This window comes from Hippoglossus hippoglossus, chromosome 9 (genome assembly GCF_009819705.1).
Source record: "Hippoglossus hippoglossus isolate fHipHip1 chromosome 9, fHipHip1.pri, whole genome shotgun sequence".
Classification (NCBI taxonomy): Eukaryota; Metazoa; Chordata; class Actinopteri; order Pleuronectiformes; family Pleuronectidae; genus Hippoglossus; species Hippoglossus hippoglossus.
Genome location: NC_047159.1, coordinates 24,094,219 through 24,120,469, shown reverse-complemented (window position 1 = coordinate 24,120,469; position 26,251 = coordinate 24,094,219). Strand labels below are relative to the sequence as shown.

Here is a 26,251-nt window from a genome sequence, read left to right as displayed (position 1 = left end):
TAACTGGGCCGTTGCAGCGTGAGTGAAGAGAAAGACAACAAAAGTACCAAGACCAAGAGAAAAGAAAATAACACAGCAAGGGATCATCCTGGCAACATGTGTGTAACCCCCCCACCCCCCACCACACACACACACACCATCATGCACGTACAATACTGAGAAGCACAGCTCACGTTCTGTTTCAGCTTTATTTTTGATGCACTCTGTGGCAGTGTCTACTTTATATCATGTGCAAAAAAATAGCCTCTTTTTTATTTTTCAATCAAGACGATTCACATTCATGGATTGTTGAACAAGCTCGTTGCCCCACATGCCTGTGACGGTGGTGAAATTACAGAGTGAGGAATTCTGCTGCCGACGTCTGATCTGAGAATTCCAGAGATGATGAAATATGCGGCGTTGGCAAACATTTCCTTTACATGTAGGAGACAGACAGTTTGGGAGGAGTGTGAAGCCTCGGAATAAATCAGCTGTTTAACGGGAGCACTGATCTCGGATTAGAGGCCGTGTTTACATCAGCAGCACACACTAACATGTCCAGTTTCTCTCAGACAGCAGGGGGGGAGAGAACAGAGGCTCATCGTGGGTCGAAACCAAAATTTGAATTTGCTGCAGTTGTACCGTCTCAAACAAATCTGACGTGAAATGAAAATTTGGTCAGTCGATGCTGTCGCTTGTTCAAGTGTTTTGCAATTAAGTCATTTACATCTATGAGGGACAAACAAGTCTTTGTTTGTTTTCTGTTCTGTTTGAAAGAGTAAAGGTCGAGCTGTTGAATCGAACACATTCACCACTTCCACAGGACGCAGCGAGAAAAACACTTCAGTTGATGCTCTTCAACAGCTCCGCACTTCAACCCTCTGCTACCACTACTTTCAATCCAGCAGATCCGTGTGTCATCACAGTTACAAACAACAATATTACATCAGCTGCCTGATGTTACAGCTGTGGCTGATCGCTGTGTGTAGAACTTCCCTCGGTTAGCTACACCGCTTTTGTTTCAAGGTTTACGAGGAGGTGGGATCGAACTCTACCGCCCAGTGTGGAGACACACGTGGACACAGGCAGGTCCTCTGCTGTGTGGCGAGGCATCACAAGACTTGTGGTCTCAACCAGAAAATTAAAGTGTGCTGCACCTTTAACGCTCCAGCTGACTAGCAGGGGGAAACCAAACAAAACACCCATTTTGAAAAATAACGACAAAGGCCATTCTCGATGACGTGAATGTGGAAAACAAGAGTCACTCAGTGACTACAAGCCGAGTGTGAATGTGTGTGCGCATGAGCGAGTGTGTACAAAGTAGAGGTAGTGTTTGTTTGATGAGATAGAATGAAGTCATTCCGTGTGTGTGTGTGTGTTTGAGGGGGGGGGGGGGGGTTTGGGGGTTCAGGCAGCTGGGGTTTTTTTGGACCACGGTTCTCTCAGTGCACATACGTCTCGTTGGCAGCACACACACACTCGTCATTTGATCTCGTGTTGACACGCGAGAGGCTCAGTGACACCTCTGACTCCACCCTCTCCTCCTCCCAGGGTGCATTGCTCCTACGTGGATTGAGAAATCATGTCATCCACACGTTACACAGAAGGAACACGAGTGTGGTCGTCGCCACAGGTCAGAACCACCTTTCACCCCTCAGTTCATAAACACTGATTATCCTGTGGCAATTTTGAATTGTCTGGATTATTATTTTCTTTTTAAAACAGCAACAACAAAACCTCAATAAATAAAATCAAAGCAATGATCGCATTTTAAAAGGGAAAAACCACTGCAGCATCAACACAGGACACCCTGCTTCTCTATTTAAAAAAAACAAACACGCCTGTCACCTTCAACAGGCTGTAAAATATACGTCATTTTCTGTCATCGACAACATAAGAAAAACAAGTTAAAAAAAAAAACTTTTTGGTGACTAATTAAGTGAGCCACTATTCAAGGATTCTATACATTTTCTTAAATGCTATATAGGTATCTGAATATATTATTTAATTCATTTATCTTACAAAAACATGTGTGCGTGTGTTAGGCAGAGGGGGCGTCTCAGTGAAGCTTCATGTTCGGTTACAGAGTTTTAGGAAAACGCCAAGAGCCCTTTTCTTCTGCTGCTCTCCTGCACCTTTCAGCCACAGTGGAAATCACAAGTGATATCACGACTGACTGCCGCCTCAAAAACAGGAAGAATTAGAAGAAGAATATGGGAATTTGAATGTGTCAAATCCACACCTTCACTTCTGACTCCCACCAGAGGATTGAAAAGTGAGGAGAGGTTCAGCTCCCAGTGCCTGCTGGGTAAAAAAGACTGACAGGGAGGGGGCTGTTGTGAGAGAAGGGCATGAAGGAGAGATGACACAGCCTGTAAGTCCGCGTCGAGGTCACAAACAACCCACAGCTCGTCTGCCGCCTGACACAAAGCGACAACGCCACAACACATCAGTTTAGACTGGCGGCGGACGAGTAATAACAGTCAGTCGTGTGGAGGAGCCTTTTCTACTGCTCACTGATGAAGACTCACATGGCTGAAGTTATGTTACAGACACTAATAATAATAATAATGACTCTGACCGCATGACCGTCTGAGAAGGAAAAACAATATGAAGTTTCAGAAGCTTTGAAAACCTGCACATCACAACATGTGTCTGGACTGAATCTCAACAAACTTCAAATACTAACTCCCAATGTACAAACTATTTTTTTGGTGTGTTTCGTCTTTTCAAGTCAAGCTGTATACACGCACACACACGTCTGTGCCATTCTGTGTGAAAAGCTGAGTTAAAAACAAAAAACAAAAAACAAAAGCAAATGTGTTGAGATTCAGTCAATCAGAATATTAAAGGGTCAGTTCACCCAATAATCCCATCAGTGTCTGTTGGGAAATAAATGTTCCAGTTCCACATTACTGGAAACATCATGAGGACAACAACTGTCTGTGTGAAATCAGCTGTTTCACATCTGAGAGAAGATTGAGAAGTTTTTTCTTTTATCCTGATGACGTCATAGTGATGTCATCAGTGTTATCTCACTTTGGGTGTTGAGTCTACAAACACACACCTGAACACCAGAGCTCGATCCATACGCAGGAATAAAATGAGAAAGTATCGAGCAGGGTCGCAATGATTTTTACTGGATGGAAACTATATATTAGTGCAATACTGGGTCACTGTCTATGTCATTAGAGCCCCACAAATAATAAACACTTATTAACAATTGAAAATTCTGTTTAGAGAAAATTATTTGATCATTTTTCCAAACAAAAACAAATTCAGTCTTTTTGTGTCACGTGTTATTAAAGAAAACTCTAGATTTTGAACTATTTGTTGGACAAAACAAGTTATTTAAATATGTACTTTTGTGTATTTATGTGCTCTGAGACTTATTAAAGGCTAAATGTCACTATTTTAACATAAGCAAAGTGAGCAAATGTGCTTTTTGTTCATTTGGGGGAACTGACCATTTAATCTTCCCCCTAAACAACATGTGTGAACATCACTCTCCATTCATTTCTGATGCTGAGGGACTCGTGACTGCTGGGAGATTTCTCACATCACCGCTGATCATACAGCCTCCGTAGAAAAAGAAGAAGTCCCTGATGGTGGGTGGAAGTCTAATGCTGATGAGAAATGTGGGTAAGTGGGGAAAACAGATTGAGTGGACCAAAGTCCTGCAGGAGACTTCAGCATCACAGTGAGACGACCTCCTCTGCCTTCCTCTGCCTGCCTGGTCCAAGGCACCAGGACGTCCATTCTCACTCCTCCGGCCTCGGAGTGAAGTCACATCGCTGCCACACACTCTGTGTGGCCAATGTGCAATTACTTCTCTCACACACTCTCACACACCCCTGTGCACATCCGCTGTTCAGAGCGCTCGGCATCTGGAAAACACGTCATTCAGCTCCGCTGCCACGTCGTCCTCGGTATATACACATTAAGAATTAAGTAACTTCCGCACACACACACACACACACCAAAGTACATGGGACATTCTGTGCAGCTCCTGTGCTCTTCCTCAGCAGTGCGCCTGTGTCAGCGCCTGAACGCTCAGCCGGACTCCTCCTTCTCACTCGCTCCACTGAGCCTCAGTTGGAGCTGGCTGTGATGGGCTTGTCCGTCTCCAGGTCCAGGGGAACCGGGCTGACCTGGAGGCTGCTGTAACACATCTTACAGACGCGGCTCGGATCGAACAGCTGCTGGCTTGGCACTGGGATCTTCTGGTCGCAGCAGCTGGCGCAGAACACGTTACCGCAGTTCCTGCAGGGGGAGACAGAGAGATCACTGCTGGACTCTCACACAGAGCCCGTCTACACCTACAGTTACTATGCGTCTACTTTTAGATCATGTTTACATGCGACTCAGCTACTTTACACTAGAACCAGGATCTTCAGGGCGAGTGAGTTTCATTTGATTGATGATGATTTGACAGAAGCCAGGATTTAATGGCATTAAGTTTTTGATAAGACTTTTCAATTTAGTTTGGGTTCCAAAATGTATGTTAAATCTTATAATTCTTAGAAATCTTCTAATATTAAAATCATGGAGCAATAAAGATAAACGATAAATATGACATTTTAAACACTAACATGTGGGAAGTGAAATGCTGCATCATAAGTCAATACTTGAACACAGAGTCAGAGTCAAAGATCTTCTGATTTACAGGCTCTTCTCACCAACAACCAGAATAATACTACTGCACTGCATCACATGCACAGCTCAATGCATGGAAATATAATATTCATATAATAAATAATATAATGTTACAATATTAATAATCATAAATAATAAGACACTATAATTGAATGATGACAAATGAACCCAGCAAACATCAGTGATGATCTGATTTATATTATAACAATCAGTCTTGATACCACTCCACTATATCAGACTACTGTCGCTGCCGTGGAATAATAATATTGATTAGTTTGCTCATAGATTCTGAGCTCTGTGGGGGGGTGGGGGGTGGGGGGCTTGTGAGCACAATGTTATTTCATCCAAAATGAATAAATCAAGTCTCTGTGCTGTTAGCAGGATGATAGATAGTCTGGCTTTACTCACAATGGAAGAACAAGACCCTGATATGAAAATGGAACCTTGTATTTGCTGTTTCTGATAATAATGTGATCTCTGGTGACACACAGTAAAACAGAAGTCAAGCAGGTGTGAAACTCAAACAACTGAGTGGTTCCTCCTGAGCACTGCACCACAGGCCCTCACGGCTCCACTGTTCAGAGGCACCACACTCAGTGGTCTCTTCGGGTCTTAATGACAGATTGTCAGGAATTTGATTCACTGATTTGAAACAGATCAGAGCCTTGTTGTTTGTCAGTCACCCAGTGTGTTTCATTATTAATGTTGGAGGCGTTGTTTCATTTGTCTTTTTAGTATATAAATAAATGACCAGAGTGGCTTGTTAACATCACACTGCTGTCAGTGTTTGTCCTCTTTCTGTTCTTCTCTCGCTGTTCATGTTCTCCTCAGACAAAACATTGGACCCCTGAAGACCCCTGTTTACACATGGCCCCTGTTTACAGTTGCACTTTGCTGTGATGCTCGACTAGATGTCGGGTTAGCGGAGGTGCTGTGACACTCAGCAGTGCTAACGTGATTTTTCAGCCTATCAAAAACACCAGTTACCATCACTGGACAGGAAGGCGGGTCACTCTGGAGGTGTCAGATACCCATGCTCACACTTAGATGTAAGGCCATGCTCACACTCTTACACACACTACACACGGTGGTCCCTCCTGCCTGCCTCTACTCACACTGAGCAGGAAGGTTAAAAAAAACCAAAACAACCCATGTCATTCTCTCTGATTCTGTGACAGGTTGACTGAGAGCCTTCAGTACCATGCTGTGCTGCTGGGAGGTGAGATGCAGGGGGTTGGTTTGGGGCAGCATGCTGCCAGGGTGTATGCTGAGGGTGGAGGGAGGATGGGGTGCTGGGGTGCTGCTATGGCAGGAGGAGGGTTGAGGTTGGAGAAGTTTCTTTTTGTTTTTATTAATTCTAATTTTTCAGGAGAAGTAAGAATCAGCCCTCGACCGAACACAGCTGTTCCACTGGCAGCAGCCTGCTCACACTTACAGCCAGATCTAAAACCTCTGAATGAAAACACAGTCCAATCAATACATCTCAAAAATGATTGTCCCTGAGAACTTGCTAGGGTAAGGGGGAACTAGATGCAACAATGCCAGGTAGGGGGTAGCGGGTAGGGGGTAGGTGGGGTGAGGACTGGGAAGAGGAAGGTGCATTGACGTCCAGTTAAAAGGGCAGAGGGTGGGTGGGTAGGTGGGTAGGTGGGTGGGGAGCCGGATCTCACCAGACCTCCTGGACAGGTTCTCTGCCACTGTAGAGGAGGAGAGGGGCAGACAATGGATAAGAACTGACTGGACAGAGGAGAAAACCTAAAGCACTAAAAACACACTTCCTGCTGAAGATGTGTAAAAATAATATCTAATATTAAACAGCCATATATGTGAGAGAGCTGCGACTCTTTACTGTTAAAACCAGTCGGTTTTGTTTTTGAATCCAGAGCTGAATCTAGGGCTGGGCAAATAACCAAGAATGTATCGAAACCAACATTTATAACCTCGAACCGACTTAATCTTGCTCATGACGGTTAATTTGGTTCATACTTTGCCCAATATGTGCATTCATGAACTGTCGGGTTTCCGCTACTTTCATTTTGTGGCTGCGGCCCAGGTACTTTGTTCTGTACCATGTTATCCTGCTGCACACCCTCCCTCCTCAATCCCCTGCTGATCTGCGCTCACTTACTCACACATGCGTATACATACTCTGTCACCCAGATGCGCTCACACGTACCGAAATTTGGCACTGATTGATTTAACGTTAATCGGTACCCGGTAGTGCTGACGTAATTCTGTCGGTACCCTTAAAAGTACCGATTGTGCACGCAGTTCACCTGCAACACACAACACGAGACATAGCGTGACGCGCACAGCCAGGAAATCAGGGTTAGAGTGACTGGAACGATCCGGATTCATGATCCGACAGATTGATTTATAACTAAATAAATGTGATCGTTTTTGTTTGTGAGGAGACGCACACACACTCCTGCAGACAGCAGAGCAGATCTTCCCCCAGATTATGATGCAACGCAGTGTTTTAACTTCATTGTTGCAGAAGAATGCCTCGTTTATCCAAGAACATAAATATGAATTCAACAGAATATTATAAGATAATTTCTTCGTGTGAGTGATTAGAAAAGAGGAGCAGAATCGCAGAGTAATGCGCCTTGTGTGTGTGTGAGTCAGATCACGATCCTGCTGGGTCAGGGGTTGGCTGCCTAAAATAATCATTCATTAATCCTAATCGAAAAGTTTGAAATAATCGTGATATTGATTTTAAGTCATATCGCCCAGCCCTAGCTGACACAGGTTCATGTCACTAAAATCTCTGCCACTCAGTGATGAACTTGATCCAACTCACCAGAAGGAAACAAAAAGGCCAAATGATGAAATGAGGAAATGATAGCACCAGAAGAAAAACTAGCTGAAATACATTAAAATGAATCTGTTGTCCGTCTGTTGCACAATAAAAAGCATCAATCGAAATCCTGATGCTTCCAGATAATGAAAGAAAATGGACACCGTTGTTCCATCTGGCACTTTATTCTAGACAGTTATTGTTTCTTGTCTAACAAACCCTGAAGTAAATAAATCAGTCTAACAACCTATCACAATGACAGGCTTTGAATCAAAGGACCCAATAATGACTGCAATACAAAATAGAGATGTGGAATCTGAGTCTGTCTCTCACATCTCAAAACCTTTTGGAAACGCAAGTCTAAATCATAGGTCTGATGGGAGAACAGGGAGGCCCTGTTCAAAAATGTATCTTCTGTCGTGCTTGACAATAATCTGAGATCTTACCATGATAGTAATATGTTTGTATCAATAAGAATGAGCTGCCGGAGACCAAAATTAATCAATGGTGTAGTTTTAAACTCATGTCTGCAAGCAAAGTCATAAAGAGACAAATTCAAGAGTCATACTGATGCAGAGTGTGAACTGAAAGCTGAATCTAGACTCAGTCTGGATGTATCTGAAGAAGAGAGGAGCAAGTTTAAAAAGAGGAAATCTCTTTGAGCTTCAGCAGGACAGAGGTAAGTGGTTGATGACAGTGATGGTGAAGCTTTAAGCGTCTGCAGCTCGATAGTCCGCAGTATTTACCTGCAGTGATGCTTCCTGGTGGCGAGCCAGAACCTGCTCTCACAGCCGTAACACTGGGCTGCCAAATGGTCAGGGTACCAGCGAGTGACCTTTAATGTACAGAGCAATTAGGTCCATAAATGTAACCTCTAACTACACATAGACATTATTTTTCTTATTCAAGACTCACCTCAGTGTCCTGCTTGTCCACCTGCTCCCAGCTGGCCTCAGAGAAGATCTCAGTGCTGCAGCGCGACAAACAGTTGTGGTCAAAGTTGTACTCATAGTCTGTCATTGATGTCTGCATGGGGGGAGACAAAGAATCAACAAATGATAAGGAATTGTGAAGTTACGTCCTGGTGGTAAACAGTCAGTTTTCTCGTCAACCTGTCAGCATCTTACCACTTCGTCTCCCATGTCCCCGTTGACCCTGTGGGAGCCTGTGTGCTGCTGATTCTCCAGGCGGCTCCACAGCTCCTGCACCTGCTTCTTCAGAGTCTCCACCTCCATCTGGTGCCCCGCCTCGATCTGCCTTAGCCTCTGCTGGATGGCATCATTGTGCAGAGTCAGCCCATCATCGTCCAGGTGATTCCGCGACGGCTGTTCTGGGCTGATGGCGGCCCGGCTCAGGAGGGAGTGGCAACACCGGTGGTGAGAGCAACTGCCCCGCGGATGGAAGATCAGGGAGTTACAGCTTGCGAGGGACATCTGTCGACTCAGAGGGGCCCGCTCCCCGTTCCCTTTGGCCCAGTGGGGAACTCCGCAGGGCTCCCCTTCGGAGCTGTCGCCGTTACAAAGCCCTTCCCTGCTGTGGTCAGCACTCACAGACTGAAAGGCACTGACAGAGGGTCGCTTGGTGGCCCCGTTCAAAGTTCTGATGAAGCTATGCTCGCCTGCCTCTAGCCCTTTCTCTTTCCGGGAGCAGGGGGGCTGGCTCCTGCCGTCACTGCAGGGTTGACGGCCCAGACACACAGGTGGCTGTGTGGGCAGCTCCAACCTACTGCAGGCCTCTTCAGTTAAAGTCTCTGTTGAGCTTTCCATGAGAGAGGCCCTCTTCTCCACCTGCTCCATCGGCTCAGAGACACCGTGGTCAGATTCAGAGTCAGGGCAGGTCTCCTCATCCACGGCAGGATCTTCAGGTGAACTGTCCACAAAGCCGTTAGTTATAGTTCTATGTGCTGCAGTCTGCTCTGGCTCATCTGAGCCAGACTCACTGGGTCCATGTGCAACCTCTTCTTTAAAAGAAGAATTCTCAACATCCTGCGTCTCGACATCCTCTGGTGTCTGAGTCACCTCAGCCGCCTGTTCATCCAGCTCCTCTGCCGTCTGTGCAGGCGGAGGAGGAGACTCACCGTCCTCCTCCGCCTCCAGTCCACCATGCTCTGGTTGGTGACCATTAGAAAGTGTTTCTGTTTGCACCTCAGTCCCATTAACGTCAGTGCACTTATTCTCATCCTCAACCTGTGCTTCTTTCTCCGACTCTGTGACAACAGTGTTAATAACTTGCGTGACAGCAGCACTTCCCTCTTTCTGATCTGCTCCCGCCTCCTCCTTTGTGGCTTCCTGAAGTATGTTCTCCATTTGGCCTTCGGCAACACCCACCGCCACAGAGAGCTCCGCCTCCTCTGCTTCTTCTCCTGTTGCAGCTGGGGATCCCTGTCCAAGCTCCGCCAGCAAGCCCTGGGGCAGCGGGCCTTCGTCCAGCTCAGAGTCCGCTCTGTCTGGGTAAGGCCCCACTCCGTAGGGCAGCACCTCCTCATCCTGGTTCCCTCCTCCCTCTGGTCCTACTGCCATGTTGACCTCCAGAGATCGCCGGTGGTCCTGCCACTTCTCATTGAGGCTCGGGTCACTGGAGCGCCGGTTGGGAGCCAGGGAGCTTCCCAGCTCACATGCACTGGGCAGGTTGTCAAAAGAGCGAGTCTTCGTACATCTGAAGGTGAACAGAGATAAAAAATTACACACAGAAACAGCATCTCATTACAAAAAAGTGGCTCAATATATTCGACACCAATGCGATTCAATCTGAGGCTGCACAGAATCATTACAAAATGTTTGGCTAACAAATAAATCACACGTCAGCATCAACAAAATGAGAAAAATGCAGCACAAACGTAAAAAAGAGAACCAGTCAGACTCTGTCTCTTTGAATCAGCTAACTGCCAAACTCTGTCAACAATCCTGTTGTTCTTCCACGATGGTACGATTTCCACGAGGCACAAAAACAGAGCATAGAAAAGTATCTGTCACTGTAAGGGCCCGAGCAGAGCAAAGCATCTAAGCAGACGAGTTGAAAAGATGAGCCGCTCCAGCTGTGGGAGTCGTCGACCTGTGTTTATCTTACATAGAGGAGGAAGATGGGGGGACTCGGGTACCAACACGCCAGGCTCACCTGCCCAGTGGTACATCCTCCGGGTTGGCACCGGGCACGGGGTAGGGGGCGCAGGACTCGTCGGAGGGTGTGGTGGGGGAGGAGCTGGGCAGGTAGACCGCCGTCCACAGCATCAGGTTGCGCACGTGACACACTGGGTGGAGAACCTGCAACAACAGCTGAGAACTTAACTGAGGATGTAAACAAGAAGCTAAAATACAGCTATATAATCTGGAACATGTGAAGAAATGAAACAAAGCACTTTGTTAGAAGGATGATGGATGAGAACCATTTGACAAGAGCATGTGAAGGCCATGACACCCCCGCACACAGAAATGCAAAGACAACAACAACAGGAACCAGAAAATGCAACTCTCAGAGGGGTGGCAGGAAGACTTCTAAATCAAATTTAAGACCATAACAATAAATATAAAAGGACAATATGAAATAATAAGATTCATCTGAAAACTTTGGAAACCCCAGCTCTCAGAAGGTTTGACTTTTAATTAATTCCACTGACACCTTTTCTACACTTATCCTTTGTCTTTCTGGACTTCAGCCGGCTTTGTTTATAAAAAAAAAAACTCTTTCTAACATGCTTGAGAAACAACAGACATACGGTCTCAGAGTGCGATGAGTACAGCATGTTCCTCAGCGTGCGGTTGGCCGGTCTCAGCAGCGACCACACTGAGCAGGTCCTCTCCTGGACGTGGCGGTCCTCCCTCTCCTTGCCACTGTTGCACAGGAAGGTGCCAAACAGACAGGAGTAGGCGTGCTGCACCAGCTTCACCTGCGTACACATAAACATAAGCTGGCATGTAGAGGCTTGCACAGAAACCTCAGGTATGATAATAAGAGCAGCGACAACAGGAGTTTCCTTGTGTGAGTCGCTAACACGCCTAAACAGCATTTCAGTGTCGCACAACCGAAAACTCAGTGTGATGACATGATTCAGAAGCATGCCATTTCAAACTCTGCAGATTAAAAACATTCTGCTGTGTCTAATCTCAGTATCTAAGAAGACTTTACAACACACCAGAAAGGCCTCGTTAAACTCAAAAGAGCATGGAAACTGCCTCTGCAGCTGGTGCACACAGTCCAGCCACTGCAGGAACACAGGGCAGCGCTCGTTCTGATCCTCCGAGTTTTCTCCGTGGCCACAGCGGTCTGCGAACTTATGGCCAAAGTCCAGCCAATCGGTCTCCACCAAAACCTGGAAGCCCTGCATAAAGAGGTTACAACATCTTACATTCAATAAAATGTTGCTTCACTGTTATCCAGACTTTTAAAGCCAATCATGCTAAAAGTTTTTGAAAACTAAAAACAAATGTCAACTTATCAAGACTTTTCTGGTATTACATGTTTTCCCAGCAACATGTGGTGTCAATGTTTGTCTTCATGAGTTTTCAGGGGATACGTAATATGTCCCAGAAATAAAACACTTAAAAATGGTCCTGACCAGGGCTGTAGCTAAAAGAATGGAAGACTTCATCTGTACCTCAATGGTACGATAATAAGGGTCCAGCAGCAGTTTGGACAAAGCAACGATCTGAGGTGTGCGATCCCAGCCGTCAGAGCAGTGCACCAGGACGGGCCTGTGGTCGCGATCCACGGCGTTGACCACGAGCAGCGCCGCCTTCAGCAGCAGGGAAAGGTGCTGCAGCCACTTGGTGCTCTCCAGGGCAGAAAGCCAGCTGCAGGAACACACACAGCAACAGTGTGAACACGACCCCATATGTCTCAGACACAAAGTGATGGCACACATGTTTTTATATGGACAAATACATAGCATGGACCAGTGCCACATACCACAGCATTTATAGCCTTAGCAAGTTTGAACTACGTATTAATGACTTCTGTATGTCTTTGTATAGATAAGAGTCCAGCTGTGGGGTAAGCTCTTAATGTTTTTCTGTGGAGAATTTAGCAGCTGAAGAACTCAGATATGAGACCTGTATTTGTCAGGTGTCCAGAAACATGACTGCACACAAACAGATTCCTTAACTTTGCCTGTGTGGATGTGGGTCATGTAAGATACAAATACATTACAAGGGTGACCACAGTGAGACATATATACACCTTGACCCACTTCAATACGAGTAAATGTTTCACTTGTGTTATCTTATCTAGGTTTGTGTTCCGAGCACTATTGGTGCGTTTGTCTCGTCTATAAAAACAAAGAGTCTGTGACCGAGACAGGCTTGCAACATTTTATATTTTGATGTGTTTACGAGGTCACGCTCAGCAGACGTCATACACAGTATAGTTGTATGGTGGTGTAATGCTTGACAATTAGGAGAAAACTGGAGAAATCTGCTTATCCCGCTGTGTTCGACATAAACATCATAAGGTTTGTGCACAGGACTCTTATCTTACAACATATGGCAATGAACTGTATGAAACGTGTGAAAGCAAGGACACAGGGTTAAGAGTCTGTTTTTGTCTGATTTGATCTTCTAACCAATGTCAACAACGTTCTCTTAAGCCAGCGTGATTCAATTACACATCATTGTGGCACAGAGTCTGAGAGCACAGATGGAAAGAGATCCTCCACTTGGGGCTGGGCCAGGCCTTCTAAATCGGGCACAGATGTATGGCCAAGGCCAAAACACAGCTGTGATTACTAGTTACCTACAGTTACTACAGCAAAGCACGAGAGCTGTGGACTTAATAGTTTTAACCTGCAGAGCTGCAGAAGTAACAACAAGGGGAATTTGGAAGCATTGAAGAAAAAAAATACTTACTTGGCTGGATCAGGCATCTGAGTGCAGAGGAAACGCAGAGCTTGGAAACTCTTGCGGATGGAGTGGATGTTGGCCATACTCATAAACACCACCTCACAGTTGGGATAGTATTCTGGAACAGGATGTAAACAATGGTAAAAAACGAATTAGAAGACAAAAGGGTAGTTGTGGTTTTAATTTTAGCACAGAGAACAAACATATTTATGGTTAATGGAGAGGCTGAATCGACAACACACTGATGTAATTGTTGCTCAGGGGACCTACCTGGGCATTCACAGCCTCCCCCCTTGGCCCTGTTCGCTACGGCAGCAGCGTAGGACCTGGCGTCCAGGATAAGTAACTTGTGGGGCTGGATTACCAACGTCTCCACCTCTGAGCTGTTGGTCATGGAGGATTCTAATGCAGACATAAAACACAGAGGTGAGACTCACTCACGGTGCATGAAACGAGAGCAGATGGGTCTGTTAGAGATCATTATCACAATTATAAAAAAAAATCATCACAATGTGTTCATCAGAAGTTACTGTGATCTGTGTGAACCTGCAGCCTCAAACAAGGCCCGACACGCCAACAGTGTCTGCAGCAAATTCATGCAGATAGAAAGACTTCAGTGAGGAAATCCTCCCGTCTGTGTGTGGAGGTGGGTGTTTGCTCAGCTGAAAGTGTGTGTGTGTGTACAGTCTGTCAGATGCTGTGAGAGGCGGACTGGGTGTGAGCTCTCACCAAAGTCAGGCAGGTCTGAGCCATTGGTGTAGGTGCCGTTGGAGAGGTGTTTGCGGGAGCTGCTGTCCACGGCGCAGGCCTTGGCGATGGACTGGACCAGGTGCTCGTCATCAGCGTTCCTCCAGCCCCACCAGCTGACCTCTGGCTGACCACAGCGGGCGATCACAGCCCCCGTGCTCAGGTGCCTGTGTGACCAGTCAGCCAGAACAGTCAGTCCACTGCCCCAAGAAAACACTATGGCTGTTCACAGTATGTACGATACAGTCATACAGAGTTGTAGGTTGCGTCCGAGTTAAGAGACATGTATCTTCTATCTCTTGTACATTTACAAAAAAATGCACCACTTCACTATCTGATTAACATCACTGTTAGTTTTCTTGTAAAAATGCCTCCCTATGCACAAACAGAGAATTTATACTGATAAGCATAAATTATTTTCAGAATTATCAATTCAAATTTTCGGACTAATTTGACATGTGATTGGATTTATGAAAGAAAATGTTGCAGGAAAATTTGCCAATGAAGAAATTCCTTTCGAAAATAAGTTACAAGCCAGAAGTAAAATATCTGCCACAGAAGTGGGATTCTTTCCTCAACATGCTCCCAACTCATTGGATCTATACAGGGGCAAAAACAGACTTTCTTCATAAAGCACAGAGGTTGGAAATCACTGGTTACTGTAATCCTGCAGCCACCAAAGCAAACATTTGTCCTCAGATGCTGGAACTCGCAAAACAAAGTTGAAAGTTTTTCCAAAAACAAAAATCAAAGGCTTCAGGTGACTGTAAATAAAATGACCAAAATTCACTGAAGCTGTGATGCACTGCAGGTCATTGGTTAAGTCGGTAGTTTTGGTAATGGTGGAGTGAGTGATTTATTTAGTATTTAGTGGAGTGGTGAGTTATTTATAGTCTGCGTGTTGGGGTTTTACTGGCCAAAGGAGACGGTGGCACTAATACAGAGCCAAAGATATTACCTGAAGATGGTTTAATCCCTTTCACAAATAAAAAAGAACATCTGCACATAGTGACGCTTTTCATTTCTATGCAGTGGTAAACATGTTGGCTTTCTGGTTTAAAGAGCTCAGGGAGAAACAAACACACCGACCTATAAACCACAGCAGGAAACCTCTTCCAGGAGCGGAAGGCTGCCACATTTTCCAGCTCCTTGTCGGTGATCCAGGCTGGCACCAGGAGCTGCTGAGGATAGCTGGGGCAGAGTCTGTCAGAGCAGAGAGACAGAGAGAGTGGCAGCTAAACAAAGAGAGAGAGGGGCGGGGCGGCTAAAGGGTTCTGATAGCTCAACAAAAGTCTCTGTCTATGGACACTGAATCCCGGGCCGGGCCCTTCTTCTGCCCAGGGTGCAGCACCAGTGGCGTACAATAACACAACCACCCACTATATAACACACACACACACACACTGAGTTATGATGTAAGCCAATGAAAGTAAAGGACGAACTGTCTTCTAGCTGAGGGAGATGGAAATCAACACAGCAGCAGCTTTTGTTTCCTGAATGAAAGCTGCTATTACCTGAACTTGCTGTTGATGTCAGATATCCTCCAGGCGTTTTGAGTGTCAAAGCCCATCCTCTCCACCTCATTCTTGAACCAGGAGGTCACATGTTCACCTACAGAGAGAACAGAGATGTCTGATAAGTACAAAGCGGTGCAGAGTAGGGCTTCTGCTTGGGTTACGTGAGGACACGTGAGGGTCAGGTTTACCGGGTCTGCACAGCTCGCCGTGCTGCTCCTTCTCACCGGCGTACACGTCCATGCACCAGGCATGGAAGGCAAAGGAGAACAGGTCCTCCAGACGAGGGGGAGGGCGCACGACAACGTTCAGACGTTTCAGCCATTCCTGACACTGCTCGAACGCAGCGAACTGACACCTAGGAAGTAAACAAGGGAACGCAAAAGCCGCTGTTACATTTTCATCAGGATACGAAATATTATAAAAGTGCTACTCAAAAAGGCTTTCAATTCTGATGTACGACACAGACACTAAGAATCAAGTAAAACCTTGTTTAAATTATTATCCTTGTTTGTGGAAAGCATGTTTCCTGACCAGAGTAAATAACAACCGGTGTTACTCTCTAAATGGCAGCTGCGCAGTCTGATATTAAAGTCAAATCAAACATGTTTTTCCCAAACCCATGTGTTCTGGAAAGGTTCAGGACTTGGCTCAGAGGTACTAATTATGAATGTAGTCATTTGAGTTGAGAAAAGGAGAACTGTAAAACAAACTGAGCTGGTAAACAGTCTGCATCATTGACTTTTTCTCTCCTTGTTGCCATGTTTAAATGTTTCTTTAGCAACCTTAAAACTAGCATCTGGACCTACAGGAGAGAAATCAGAAAAACATCTTTAGTTTTACTCTTAGCCGTTTTCTGTACACCACATGCAATGCACAGAACATTACATGTTTCTTACACCTTTAACAGGAGGAAACAGCTGGAAAGGCTTAAGAGTGCAGGACATACCTGACGACTTTGCAGTCCTTACAGGTCACGTGGAGCTGGAACATATCCCGACACTCCACGCTCTCTATGAGCTGAAGAGGGACCTGCAAAGTGACAGAGTGGGGACATCAACTCTACACTCAACAACAGTCATACAGAAACATTAAGGCTACATCCACACTTTAGGATATTTTAGTTTGAAAATGCATCACTTTTGCAACGGATGTGCCAACTGTCCTCACTACTGCAGAGTTTTCAAGCACCTAAAATGTAGACCTGTGCAAACACTGCTGGCCTCGTTTTAGTTGGAAAACTCAGAACTCAGAACCTGCTTTCTAGTCTGAAAAGACAGAAACAGACACCCACGGGTTTGTTTCTTGATGAGGTCTAAGCATTCACGACTAGAATACCAGTCGCGAATGCAACATGGACAATGAAAAAAAGTATTATAGCCCCTGCAGCCACTAACAGTTCCATCTTGTTGTCAGCCCAAGAAACGAAATCCCTGGTCTTAATTTTTACCTGGTCTGCTTTTTTGCAGTTTAGGAACCGATAAGCAGAACCAAAAACCTTTTTACCAGGTTTCGGGTTCCCAGCCCTAATGTCCAGTGTGAATGTGGTGCTATGTGTTTTCAAGCATGTTAGTACGAACAGGGACTATTTCAGATACATAGCTAAAACACTCTTCCGAACAAAAAACATTTTGTTTTGAAATGAAAAACATATCAGTGTGGACGTAGCCTCAGTGGAATACCAACCCATGCAGTCTGTAAAAAAAGTGTGAGAGACTGCAACTTACAATCCATTTAGCAAATTAGTGGTGGTCAACATGGTAAAATGCCTCCATGCTGAGTATCATGTGAATACATGTGCTGCAACATCACATTTTTAGTTCATATATTTCATTGTATAACCAAAACCACTCAGCATGATGCTAAAAAACTCCCACAGTTAACTTGTTCACATGCATTTCCATTAATTTCTTTATTTCACATTTGCCTGAGCTCTGTAATAAATAATCTAACGTTTGCATATGGGCGCATAAAAACACTCAATATGAGATCATGAAGAGCTTGTATCTGCACTTCCCTTTTGGCCCAGAGCTACAGTCTTATCTTTTGTAGGCACACACCATCCAAAGTACAGAGCTGTCATGTGCTTATGACTTCAGAGCACACTCTGAGCACTGCAGGGAAAGACCTGTGCTGCTTTTGACTCAGCTCTGTTAATTAGCCACAGTAAAAAAAACTTGTCAGCAGCACAGTGCACTTTTATAAAAAGGTGTGGCTCAAGCTGCTGTTCACACACAGTCCAGAGCCATGCACAATTCACAGCCAGGAATCAGCAGGTCAAGCTCCCAATACATTAGTGTAATGACAGTGTTACAGCCTGGTGGAGATTTGTTGATTTCTTAAAATACTGGTGGCTTGAATGTTTTGTGTAGATAGATTTTTCTGCGGATGTTTTTTCATCACGTCTACTTTAATCCAGCACCTGGTGTTAAAGTCCTCGAGGCACCAGCGAGTTAGCAGACAGGCAAACAATTTATACGCACAAATTACACAGTCATCCACTCCACGCCGTGCAGCTGGGTACTTACAGACAACTCGCAACAACAACTCTATCCAAAACAAAACAGAGAGAACATTAGTGAAAGGGATGCACATTAATTTGGAACTATTTTCTCTCTGCAGGGATGGACACATTCCGGATGTTCGGGCATCCTGCTGTCGCAACTCAATTCCTGCCTTCTAATCTACATCGCTAATCTGGCCAACATCAAAATTCCTGAGCTGCTTGGTAACAGCCTCTCACTCCTCCAGCACCTCCCTCCTCTGATTTGTGAGCTCTGACAACCCTCCCATGTGATGCAGATGCCTCGTCGACACGTCCAAATATGTGTGAGCAGAACGCCGACTCTGTACAGTGAGCACAGAGAGGTGGTTTGTTAGCCAGCGACCAGAGGCATGGATTCCAATAAAACCCACCTAAATGTGATGGGCAGCCATTGGCAACACTCACCAGAATCAATGAATAAACCAATGAACCTACTGCAGATTTATACAAGAACTTTGGTAACAAGCCAAATTTCTCAGATGTAACAAGTTTCACCCACACAAGGACATCGTACGCCTTCGCTGTCACATTTCAGGAAGTATGGTCACAATGACTCCTTCTGTTCCTGAGTTATGTGAAATAACAGCCGGTAAAGTGTTACTACAGAACATCATGATGCCACAGAGGGTGACCTTTGACCTTTTGGATATAAAATGTCCTACTTTCATCCTATTAGACATTTGTCTGATCATACAAAATAATATAATCAAAATTAAATGCCCTGCATTTATATATCTATATAACACTTTTCTAGTCATAATGACCACTATAGCACTTTACGAATCAAATTTGGACACATTAACTGATTGCTTCAATATTTGTTACATCATATTTCTAGTGTGTGTCTCACTCATACATCCCACTCACACACTGACAGCACAGTTGTCAGGTACCCAATCAGGAGTAAATAGTGAAGTTGTTTAGGAATATTTTCAGCTCTGCATTTTGTGTAATGGTGAGTATTTTCTGCAGCAAGTCTGCATGTGGGCCTGATACAATGTCTATTGAAAATGATGAAAATCATCCTGTGCAATAGTGCATCTCACTGATGTGAATCCCAACACAGACAAACACTTGCAGATAGGATGAATTCATCATCTCTCCTTGACATTTTCTGGGATTTATTGACAATAAGAATCGTATCGTTTTCAATAATATGAATAAATGTAATTACACTTACAAAGATGATGATAGTTTATAAGAGAAGGAGGTGAAACAACAAGTGTTTTCCTGTAGCAGATGATTCGTCATTGCTCAACTTTCCTGCTATCGCTTGTCTGCACCAGAGCAGCTTGACGATCCTGACACACCATATTATTTTCATTTAAAATATTTAATTTATGAATAATAATAATTTGAATAATAACATGAAAGTAGATTATTGCTGCATGAAACAGAGAATAGCCTCTGGTTTCTTTAGTATCACAACCCTGTCCACAAGATATAGAACATACAGCACTAATGTTTATATTTGTTTGTATTTGGTGTGACTATAGGTTGTAAAAAGAATTTTCTACATTTAAAGTAGCTCGTCTGGCAGCAAGAGTATAAAAAGCTCTACGCACAGCGAATATCCTAGCAACAAATGAGGAAGTTTTTTTTAGAAAGTGACCACACACTCTCACAAAGCTAGTCTCTCTCGAAACGTGGTGAAAAGAGAGAGAGGGCTACTGTTATGCATCCCCTCTGGAACGACTATAACCATGGCGACGGCAAGTGCAGAGAGAAAGCAGCGCGAGCAGGCGAGCGGAGCGCAGAAGCGGAGGTGATGAAGAGTCACGTGGCACTGCTGCCAGCTCAGATCAGCTCTGAATGGCCTGGTCACCACAGCACTGGCACAATGGCCCCGGCTCTGCCCATTCACAAAACATTAACACTCTCACAAAGCCTCTAATAGAAACACTGTGCCTCATTCTCCAGTTATTTTTTAACTGTGTGAAAGACGGTCTCTAATCGTATCTGACCTTGAAGCTCATCATCAGTCTGAGATACTTACGTTGACAACAGATTCTTTGAACTTGATGTGCAGGCGGTAGTTGGATATCGCGATGATGGCATCCTCTGCTCTCCCGACATACTCCGTGAACTCCCCGTGCAGCTCAGGAAAGGGCACCTAGCAACGGCAGGTGATAAAACATTTCAAACTACATACAGCACCACAAAGCTCAGCAGTAAGGATGCTGTGAAGCACACAGGGCTGTGGTATGATCAGTTATTTCACTAAATATGGTTTTCATGTCTATACTGCAACTTATGTCAATATGCTGAAAATTTTTGCTGCAGTGCTCAGGTGCAATAAAATGCTTTGCTCATACAGGTGATCTGAGTAAAATGAACAAACAGCAAGAACTTTTTCCATTAACCAACAAGTGAACTTTGTTAATGTTCAAGATGCATTCTTTGATCATGCCTCGCTTGTAAATTAGTCACTTTCAGTGAGCTACGGCTTTTGCTCCGAAGCACAACACTCATTAATGAAATGTGAATTTTCAAGATAAAGCACTTCTACTTTAAGTAGCAGCAACAAGCTGAGTGAAAAACAGAAATGAGAGTGCAGACAAACAATAAATGCCTGGAATGAGCAGTCAACCAATAACAAGTGTTTACTTGTAGACCTCGGAGCAGGAGATAAAAGTCTTGTCTTATTAAGACAGAAGGTAAACATTTACTTTTAAAGGGATCGCTTGTCTTTTGACACTTTGCTTCTGAGACTGGTCAAACAGAAAGTGAGTTTGTGTCTCAACAGTTGGACTGGTTATGTAACCCATTACTGAGAAGACACTCATGGTCATGCATTAAGTGTCAGGTTAAAGTTTTTTTATAAAACACAAGATGAGCAGCGACAGCAGCGACATCCTCACCTGCATGTTCTCCTCCTCCAGGACGGGGGTCTTCTTGGGGAAAATGTGATTGGCCTGGATACACTCCAAGCTATGCTGCCCCTCCTCCCCCTGCAGAGACAGTGGCCTTTTTAGCTTTTACAGAATGAGCATCCACTTACACAACCTTCTTTCACTCGCATACTTTTCTTTCATTTTAATATGGCTTTTTATGTGTGTGTCCAGGGAGGGCTGGCTGAGAACTTCTCTCTGCTCCTGTCACACACCTGTGTACAGTGACACATGCATTCAAAGCTTTGACAGCAGATCAGACATTAAAAAGCCTTATACAAGACCACAGTGAAATCAGTTATTGGGAATATAGCTACTGCCACAGCAACATCTGATTGGGTTTCAAACTCTTTTGAAATGGTGTGTCACAACCGTTGTAGTGACACACCAATGCTGTAACGCTGCATTTATAATGGTTTGTGTGGCCCAAGTTCTCCTTCCCACCCACACGGAAATATGCAACCCAGGCTAATTTACTGTAATCACCCCTTGTACAACGCAACGTGGTATTACAGATGCCAACAACATGCAGTGCTTTAAAAGTGGAAATAGATATGGTGATTTATCTACACAAGACCTTAAAAGGAGATTCTACACCTTAATTTTCAAATCAAATACGCACATTTGGTATATTTGTATTTAAGTTGTTACTGGCAGTCTGTAGGCTTTCTTCTCGAATGAAAGGTATAGGTCACACTAGACTTATCCAGGATGAACACATTTCACAGAGGATGCCTGTGTGGGGAATGTGAAACATGGATATACAAACAAGAGTCGGGGGTTTTTGATCAAGGGAAAACTGTTGGGGAGAAATGTTTGGCCTTGTGCTGACAGATCGACAGGATTCTATGGCCTGTGTTTGGTAAGGAGCCACATTTATTCTGAACACTGTGAAAAGAAAGATGAAGGTGGTTGAACGTGACAGATAAAGGGACAGTGGCAGCACATCCTGTGTGATGCTGGCTCAGCATGAGCTGTGCTGATAGACACAGCCGCCGTGGCTGAAGGAGCCGTGTGCTGAGGCCAGCCAGGGGGCAGCCGCCACACAGCAGCGTGCCAAGTACAAAAAGAAAACACTCACACATACACACACAGTTCAACGGGGAATGCATCCCATCCACTGGTTATGTCATGTTGCGCCGGCACAACACACATTTCTGCAGTGAATACAGTGAAAGCTGCCCTGCTTAGACAGCAGCCTTAGATGACCTTTGACACGGTCCCAGATGGTGTAACTGTCTGCTTTCCGGTAAACACGGCTGGATAAAAGAGAAAATCAATGGAGAGTTTCCGATTCAGTCGTCAGCACCCAGGCCACCCGACAGACAGACAGCTGTTACTCTGCAAAGCATACATGAAGAGATGGTACTTTACCATGGCCCCTGTGAAGGAGAGTGGGTCACCCAACAAGGAACTCCGGCCTGGACCAGTCTGTACAAAAACAACACAGACAGTTGATAAGTAATTCTGACAGAAAGCATGTAAATCATACGCGGTATCTTTATACTACTTGTCACCCACACATTCCAAATTAAACCAAATTTTTTTTCCTTTCTCCAGCCAGAGGTGTAGCTAGTAGCACCAGGATCATTATTGTAAAATATGGAGCAATGTTTGAAGAAACAGAATTCATTATCAAAATACTATACTGTATACATTATTGTGCTAAAGTTTAATTATAGTTTTAGCTATAGTTTTGAATCTTAGCTTAGGGAGATGGTAATGATGCTAAAATGGAAACACTAGTTTATCGGTGCACACCAGTGGCTATAAGGTTGGAGCACCACCCAGGCACCCACAAACTATGATGTCCCCGGTTCAACTTTGGCCTAGGACCTTGGTCGCATGTATCTCTCCCCTTATTAACAGTAATTTCATTACAGTTTATTGTCAAGTGACAACACAAAATGCAATTCCGTTGTTTTTATTTAGATTTTATGTGAAGACTTTCATGGAGAAAAACGATTCAATTAGAGGCTGGGGCGGCAAACTGTGTCCGTGATGTTGTACCGAAGCATCAGCAGTTATAAATACTTTCTCAAAGAATGGGTGTAGGCAACAAACTAATTGTAGATCATGATCGACCAGGAGACTGTGAGCCCCTAGTAGGGCAATCATGTTCAAAATGTTCAATAGCTAATCAATTCAACATGAAATGGCACTATAAACGAAGGCTTAGCCAGCAACAGCAGCATGTGGCCTTGAGTAAAGAAATTATCATTTAGCTCCTTTAAATTTAGTAATACGGGGTAAAAGCACCATCACGGATCCTTAAAACTTACCACAGACAATCAGTAATGGACGATGAGCAATCCTGGTGATCTTGTTTGGAAACTCTCACAAGTAAGACATGGAAATCTGTGGAAATTAAGGCAAACATGCAACTGAATAATAAGAAAATGCTTTCCCCTTACAAACAGCAGACTTTTCCCCTGAGACATTCGAGCTACAGAAGCTCTTTTGATTCCCTGGCAAATATAGCTGCGCTGGTGGGCACAGTGGTTTGCATGTGAGCTCAGAGATACCACTTAAACTCATTTGTGGAATGGAGAGAAAAAGCTGGATCTTGATGTACTATACCATCTAACCAGTGAACAGGTATAGTTCAGCCACATGAGCTGATCATCTAAGGTTTACTTTCAGAAATGCACTCTGAACACCACATTCAATTTTAACCCTGACTACCACCCAGCTGGAGGGTGTGGCAGATATTATTGTGGTCAAACTTGGTTAACAATGGCTGGTTACCTGCATTCATTGCTGCTCGGGCACACATGTGACAGAGTCACACATTTCACAGCACTCGTCTGGTGGGTGGTAGTAACTTCTTGCAAAAGTGTACAGTCGAAATGTCAATATGGCATTCCCCAACAGATACCAACGTTTTGTTCAGGTAATGTCACACTATCTTGTGGTTCTTTAAAGTGATATCGCCTAACATCTCTCCTACAGACAGGCGACCTGTTAGAGATCTCTCAGCATACAGGCCCACAAATAGTTATAAAGGTCAGCTTCTCTTGCAGAGACTGAAATCTGATCTGAGGAGGTCAGTGAATGAGCTGCCCAGGACCTCAACACACCTTCTCATGAGCATTTAAGATGCCGCAGGGCAGAAAGAAGAGGAAAAGCTCCACTGCCCCGGCGGCTGGTGAGGCCTTCAGCAGCAGGCTGGTGGATTAAAGGGGTGTGAAGCAGCGGAGGGAGGTCACTGTTTCACTGACGGAGGTCCAGCTCTTTCTGCCTGATAAAGCATATCTGCCCAACACACACACACGACTCTGTTTACAGCAGCGGGCTCATGACCCGTGGATGCGGCTCAGCCTGGCTCTGGGTTCAGAGTCACACAGGAAAGGCTAAGCCCCTTAGAGCCTTAACGTTACTTCTGTCCCGTGACCGGCCACCACGCATCACAGGCGGAAACATCATCGAGCCAATAGCCCCGATCGCTTTGCTTCTCTTCAGCAAATTTCCAAATAGAAAGCATGACTGAGACGATGACCTGCAGTGACTGACTTTTAGCTTGTCGGTCAAATGGCTACACTGCACATAGCAGCAGCACTAGAGGATTAAGGATCGCATAGGGAACATACATGTCGGCTAACTGGATGTCTAAAAACAACAGACTGGGCTAGCTGACAGTTAACACCACTGCTTCACTTTGTGATTCAATGGTTGCAAAAAAACATCAGTGATATTTTAATGTATCAAGATAATCGTGGCGTGGAAAGCCAAAAGAAGCTAATGTGACCTGAAACAACAGTAAACACAATCGTGATCTTCCCAATGAATGCTAGCAAGCTAAGAGCTCTAGAACACAATGTTACCAACCATGGAGGAACCATCTACTGTCAGATGGTAACACAGCAGAAAGATCAGTTACGTCAGCTGGTAAATATTGAGCTGCACGTTAGACAAGCTATTATTCCTCTGTGGGGACGTTAAGCTACATTTTCTGCAGCCAGCTAGTTAATAGTTAATCTAGTATGAAAAAGTAATGCTAGCAGGCTAACGCCCGGTCGGCAGCTGGTAGTTAGGTTGTAACGCGGGTAAATGCAGTTATATTAGCAGCGTGTTGTTGTGTAGTAATATCACAGTACTCGGTGTTGGGCATCAGTAGCTGCTAACACAGAGCGGCCAGTCCGCTGGCTCGCTAACATTAGCTGGCTGAGCTAGCGCGGCTCTGTGTTTTTGTTGTTATGAGATGGAGGGCGGACCCCAAAAAGGAGGCCTCTGTCAAAACACACCGAGGAGCGAGCACGACCCGGCGGACTCACCAGAGAAACGCGACGATGAGGAGCGCGGAGCCGAAGATTCACCCGCAGCCCGTGCAGCTACTGCGCAGCAAGGAAACCTCGAGCAGACAAACCGGAGTCATATCCGAGCCCAGGCCAGCTTCACTGCGTCCCTCTCCAGCAGAGCCGTCGTCGCCATCGCAGCGAATTCTCCAGCCCAACAACCTACGTGGTGCGTCATTGCGTCAGAGCGACACTCCGGGCGGGGGAGGGGCTGGGACGTACCACGCGGTAGCATCATGTAAACACTGCGCCTCCGACTGCAGGATCAGCTCATGTTACTCAGTCATATAATAATATAAAGGATGTGGATGATCGTATTGATCCTGCTAATGAAGGCGAGTGTGTGCATGACGTACTGTCCCTCACAGTTCAGGAGATAACACGCTGCTTTAGATTCTTACCACACAGTGCATCTGTTTATGAGTGTGTTTGCATTAGTTGGTCAATATTAATCTTTACTTTACCTCTAAGGGTAATCCCTCACCATAATCAAGAAATAAAAACACCACACAGCAGGATCTTAAACAATTATGTATTGAATGATGGCTTACATATGCAATTTCCAAGACGCTTGGCATACTTTAGTCCACTCTTTAACATTTAGTAGCCTGACATGTGAGGCATTAGACAGTTATTTAAGCCTGCAGGACACTTCTCTTTATTGGCTCACAGCTGACTTTCAAAAGGAAAAGTTGTCTTTGTGACAAGCACTCAGAGTCAGATTGTAAATCCTTTCCTTTACAGCTCTGAATGCAATCATTCAAAATTTTCCCCGACAAATTTCTTCATTATTTAGTGACAAATGTCAATTATAAAATCAAACCTATCTAATGTGTAGGGCTGCTGTTATCAAAAAGCTTTGCTTTTTTCTGAATCAGGTGAGAAAAGCCCTACACCCCTCTTAGATCACACGCTACCACAAGGCCTTTCTCCTGTGAGGATAGTGCATGAGGCATATGATATGGCACAAAACAATCTTGACTTGAATTTAAC

The 26,251-nt window shown here is 44.7% G+C and overlaps 1 protein-coding gene and 1 long non-coding RNA gene across 7 annotated transcripts in view; one reads left to right on the top strand and one right to left on the bottom strand.

Moving 5' to 3' along the window:
* LOC117768395 overlaps window positions 1–26,251 on the top strand; it is a 29,353-nt gene that overhangs the window by 294 nt on the left and 2,808 nt on the right. Inside the window, exons 2-4 of the long non-coding RNA XR_004615061.1 lie at window positions 60–1,354; window positions 8,115–8,121; window positions 13,936–13,946. This is a non-coding gene — a long non-coding RNA (uncharacterized LOC117768395). The remainder of the gene's footprint in view (window positions 1–59; window positions 1,355–8,114; window positions 8,122–13,935; window positions 13,947–26,251) is intronic.
* On the bottom strand, window positions 584–25,447 carry mtmr3 (myotubularin related protein 3). 6 transcript variants are annotated; one of them, XM_034596694.1, is made up of 22 exons: window positions 25,238–25,438; window positions 23,246–23,321; window positions 22,338–22,394; window positions 20,934–21,023; window positions 20,069–20,185; window positions 18,056–18,076; window positions 16,477–16,559; window positions 15,719–15,885; window positions 15,528–15,624; window positions 15,103–15,216; window positions 13,996–14,180; window positions 13,537–13,668; window positions 13,273–13,384; window positions 12,027–12,222; window positions 11,565–11,750; window positions 11,148–11,318; window positions 10,550–10,695; window positions 8,563–10,090; window positions 8,351–8,461; window positions 8,182–8,270; window positions 6,306–6,332; window positions 2,967–4,242 (listed from the first exon to the last, which is right to left on the bottom strand). In XM_034596694.1, the coding sequence occupies exons 3-22, from the start codon at window positions 22,338–22,340 to the stop codon at window positions 4,071–4,073; spliced, it is 3,747 nt and encodes a 1,248-aa protein (XP_034452585.1). In that variant the 5' UTR covers window positions 22,341–22,394; window positions 23,246–23,321; window positions 25,238–25,438; the 3' UTR covers window positions 2,967–4,070. The 6 variants fall into 6 exon arrangements, with proteins under 6 accessions (XP_034452590.1, XP_034452585.1, XP_034452591.1 ...); XM_034596700.1 differs by having other exon boundaries at window positions 6,311–6,332; XM_034596698.1 differs by lacking the exon at window positions 6,306–6,332.

Coding starts and splice junctions, on each gene's coding strand:
- mtmr3 (XM_034596694.1), bottom strand. Junction 11,319..11,564: donor AGTTTAACGAGGCCTTTCTG/GTGTGTTGTAAA, acceptor ATGTGTACGCAG/GTGAAGCTGGTGCAGCACGC. Junction 8,271..8,350: donor TGGACAAGCAGGACACTGAG/GTGAGTCTTGAA, acceptor TGTACATTAAAG/GTCACTCGCTGGTACCCTGA.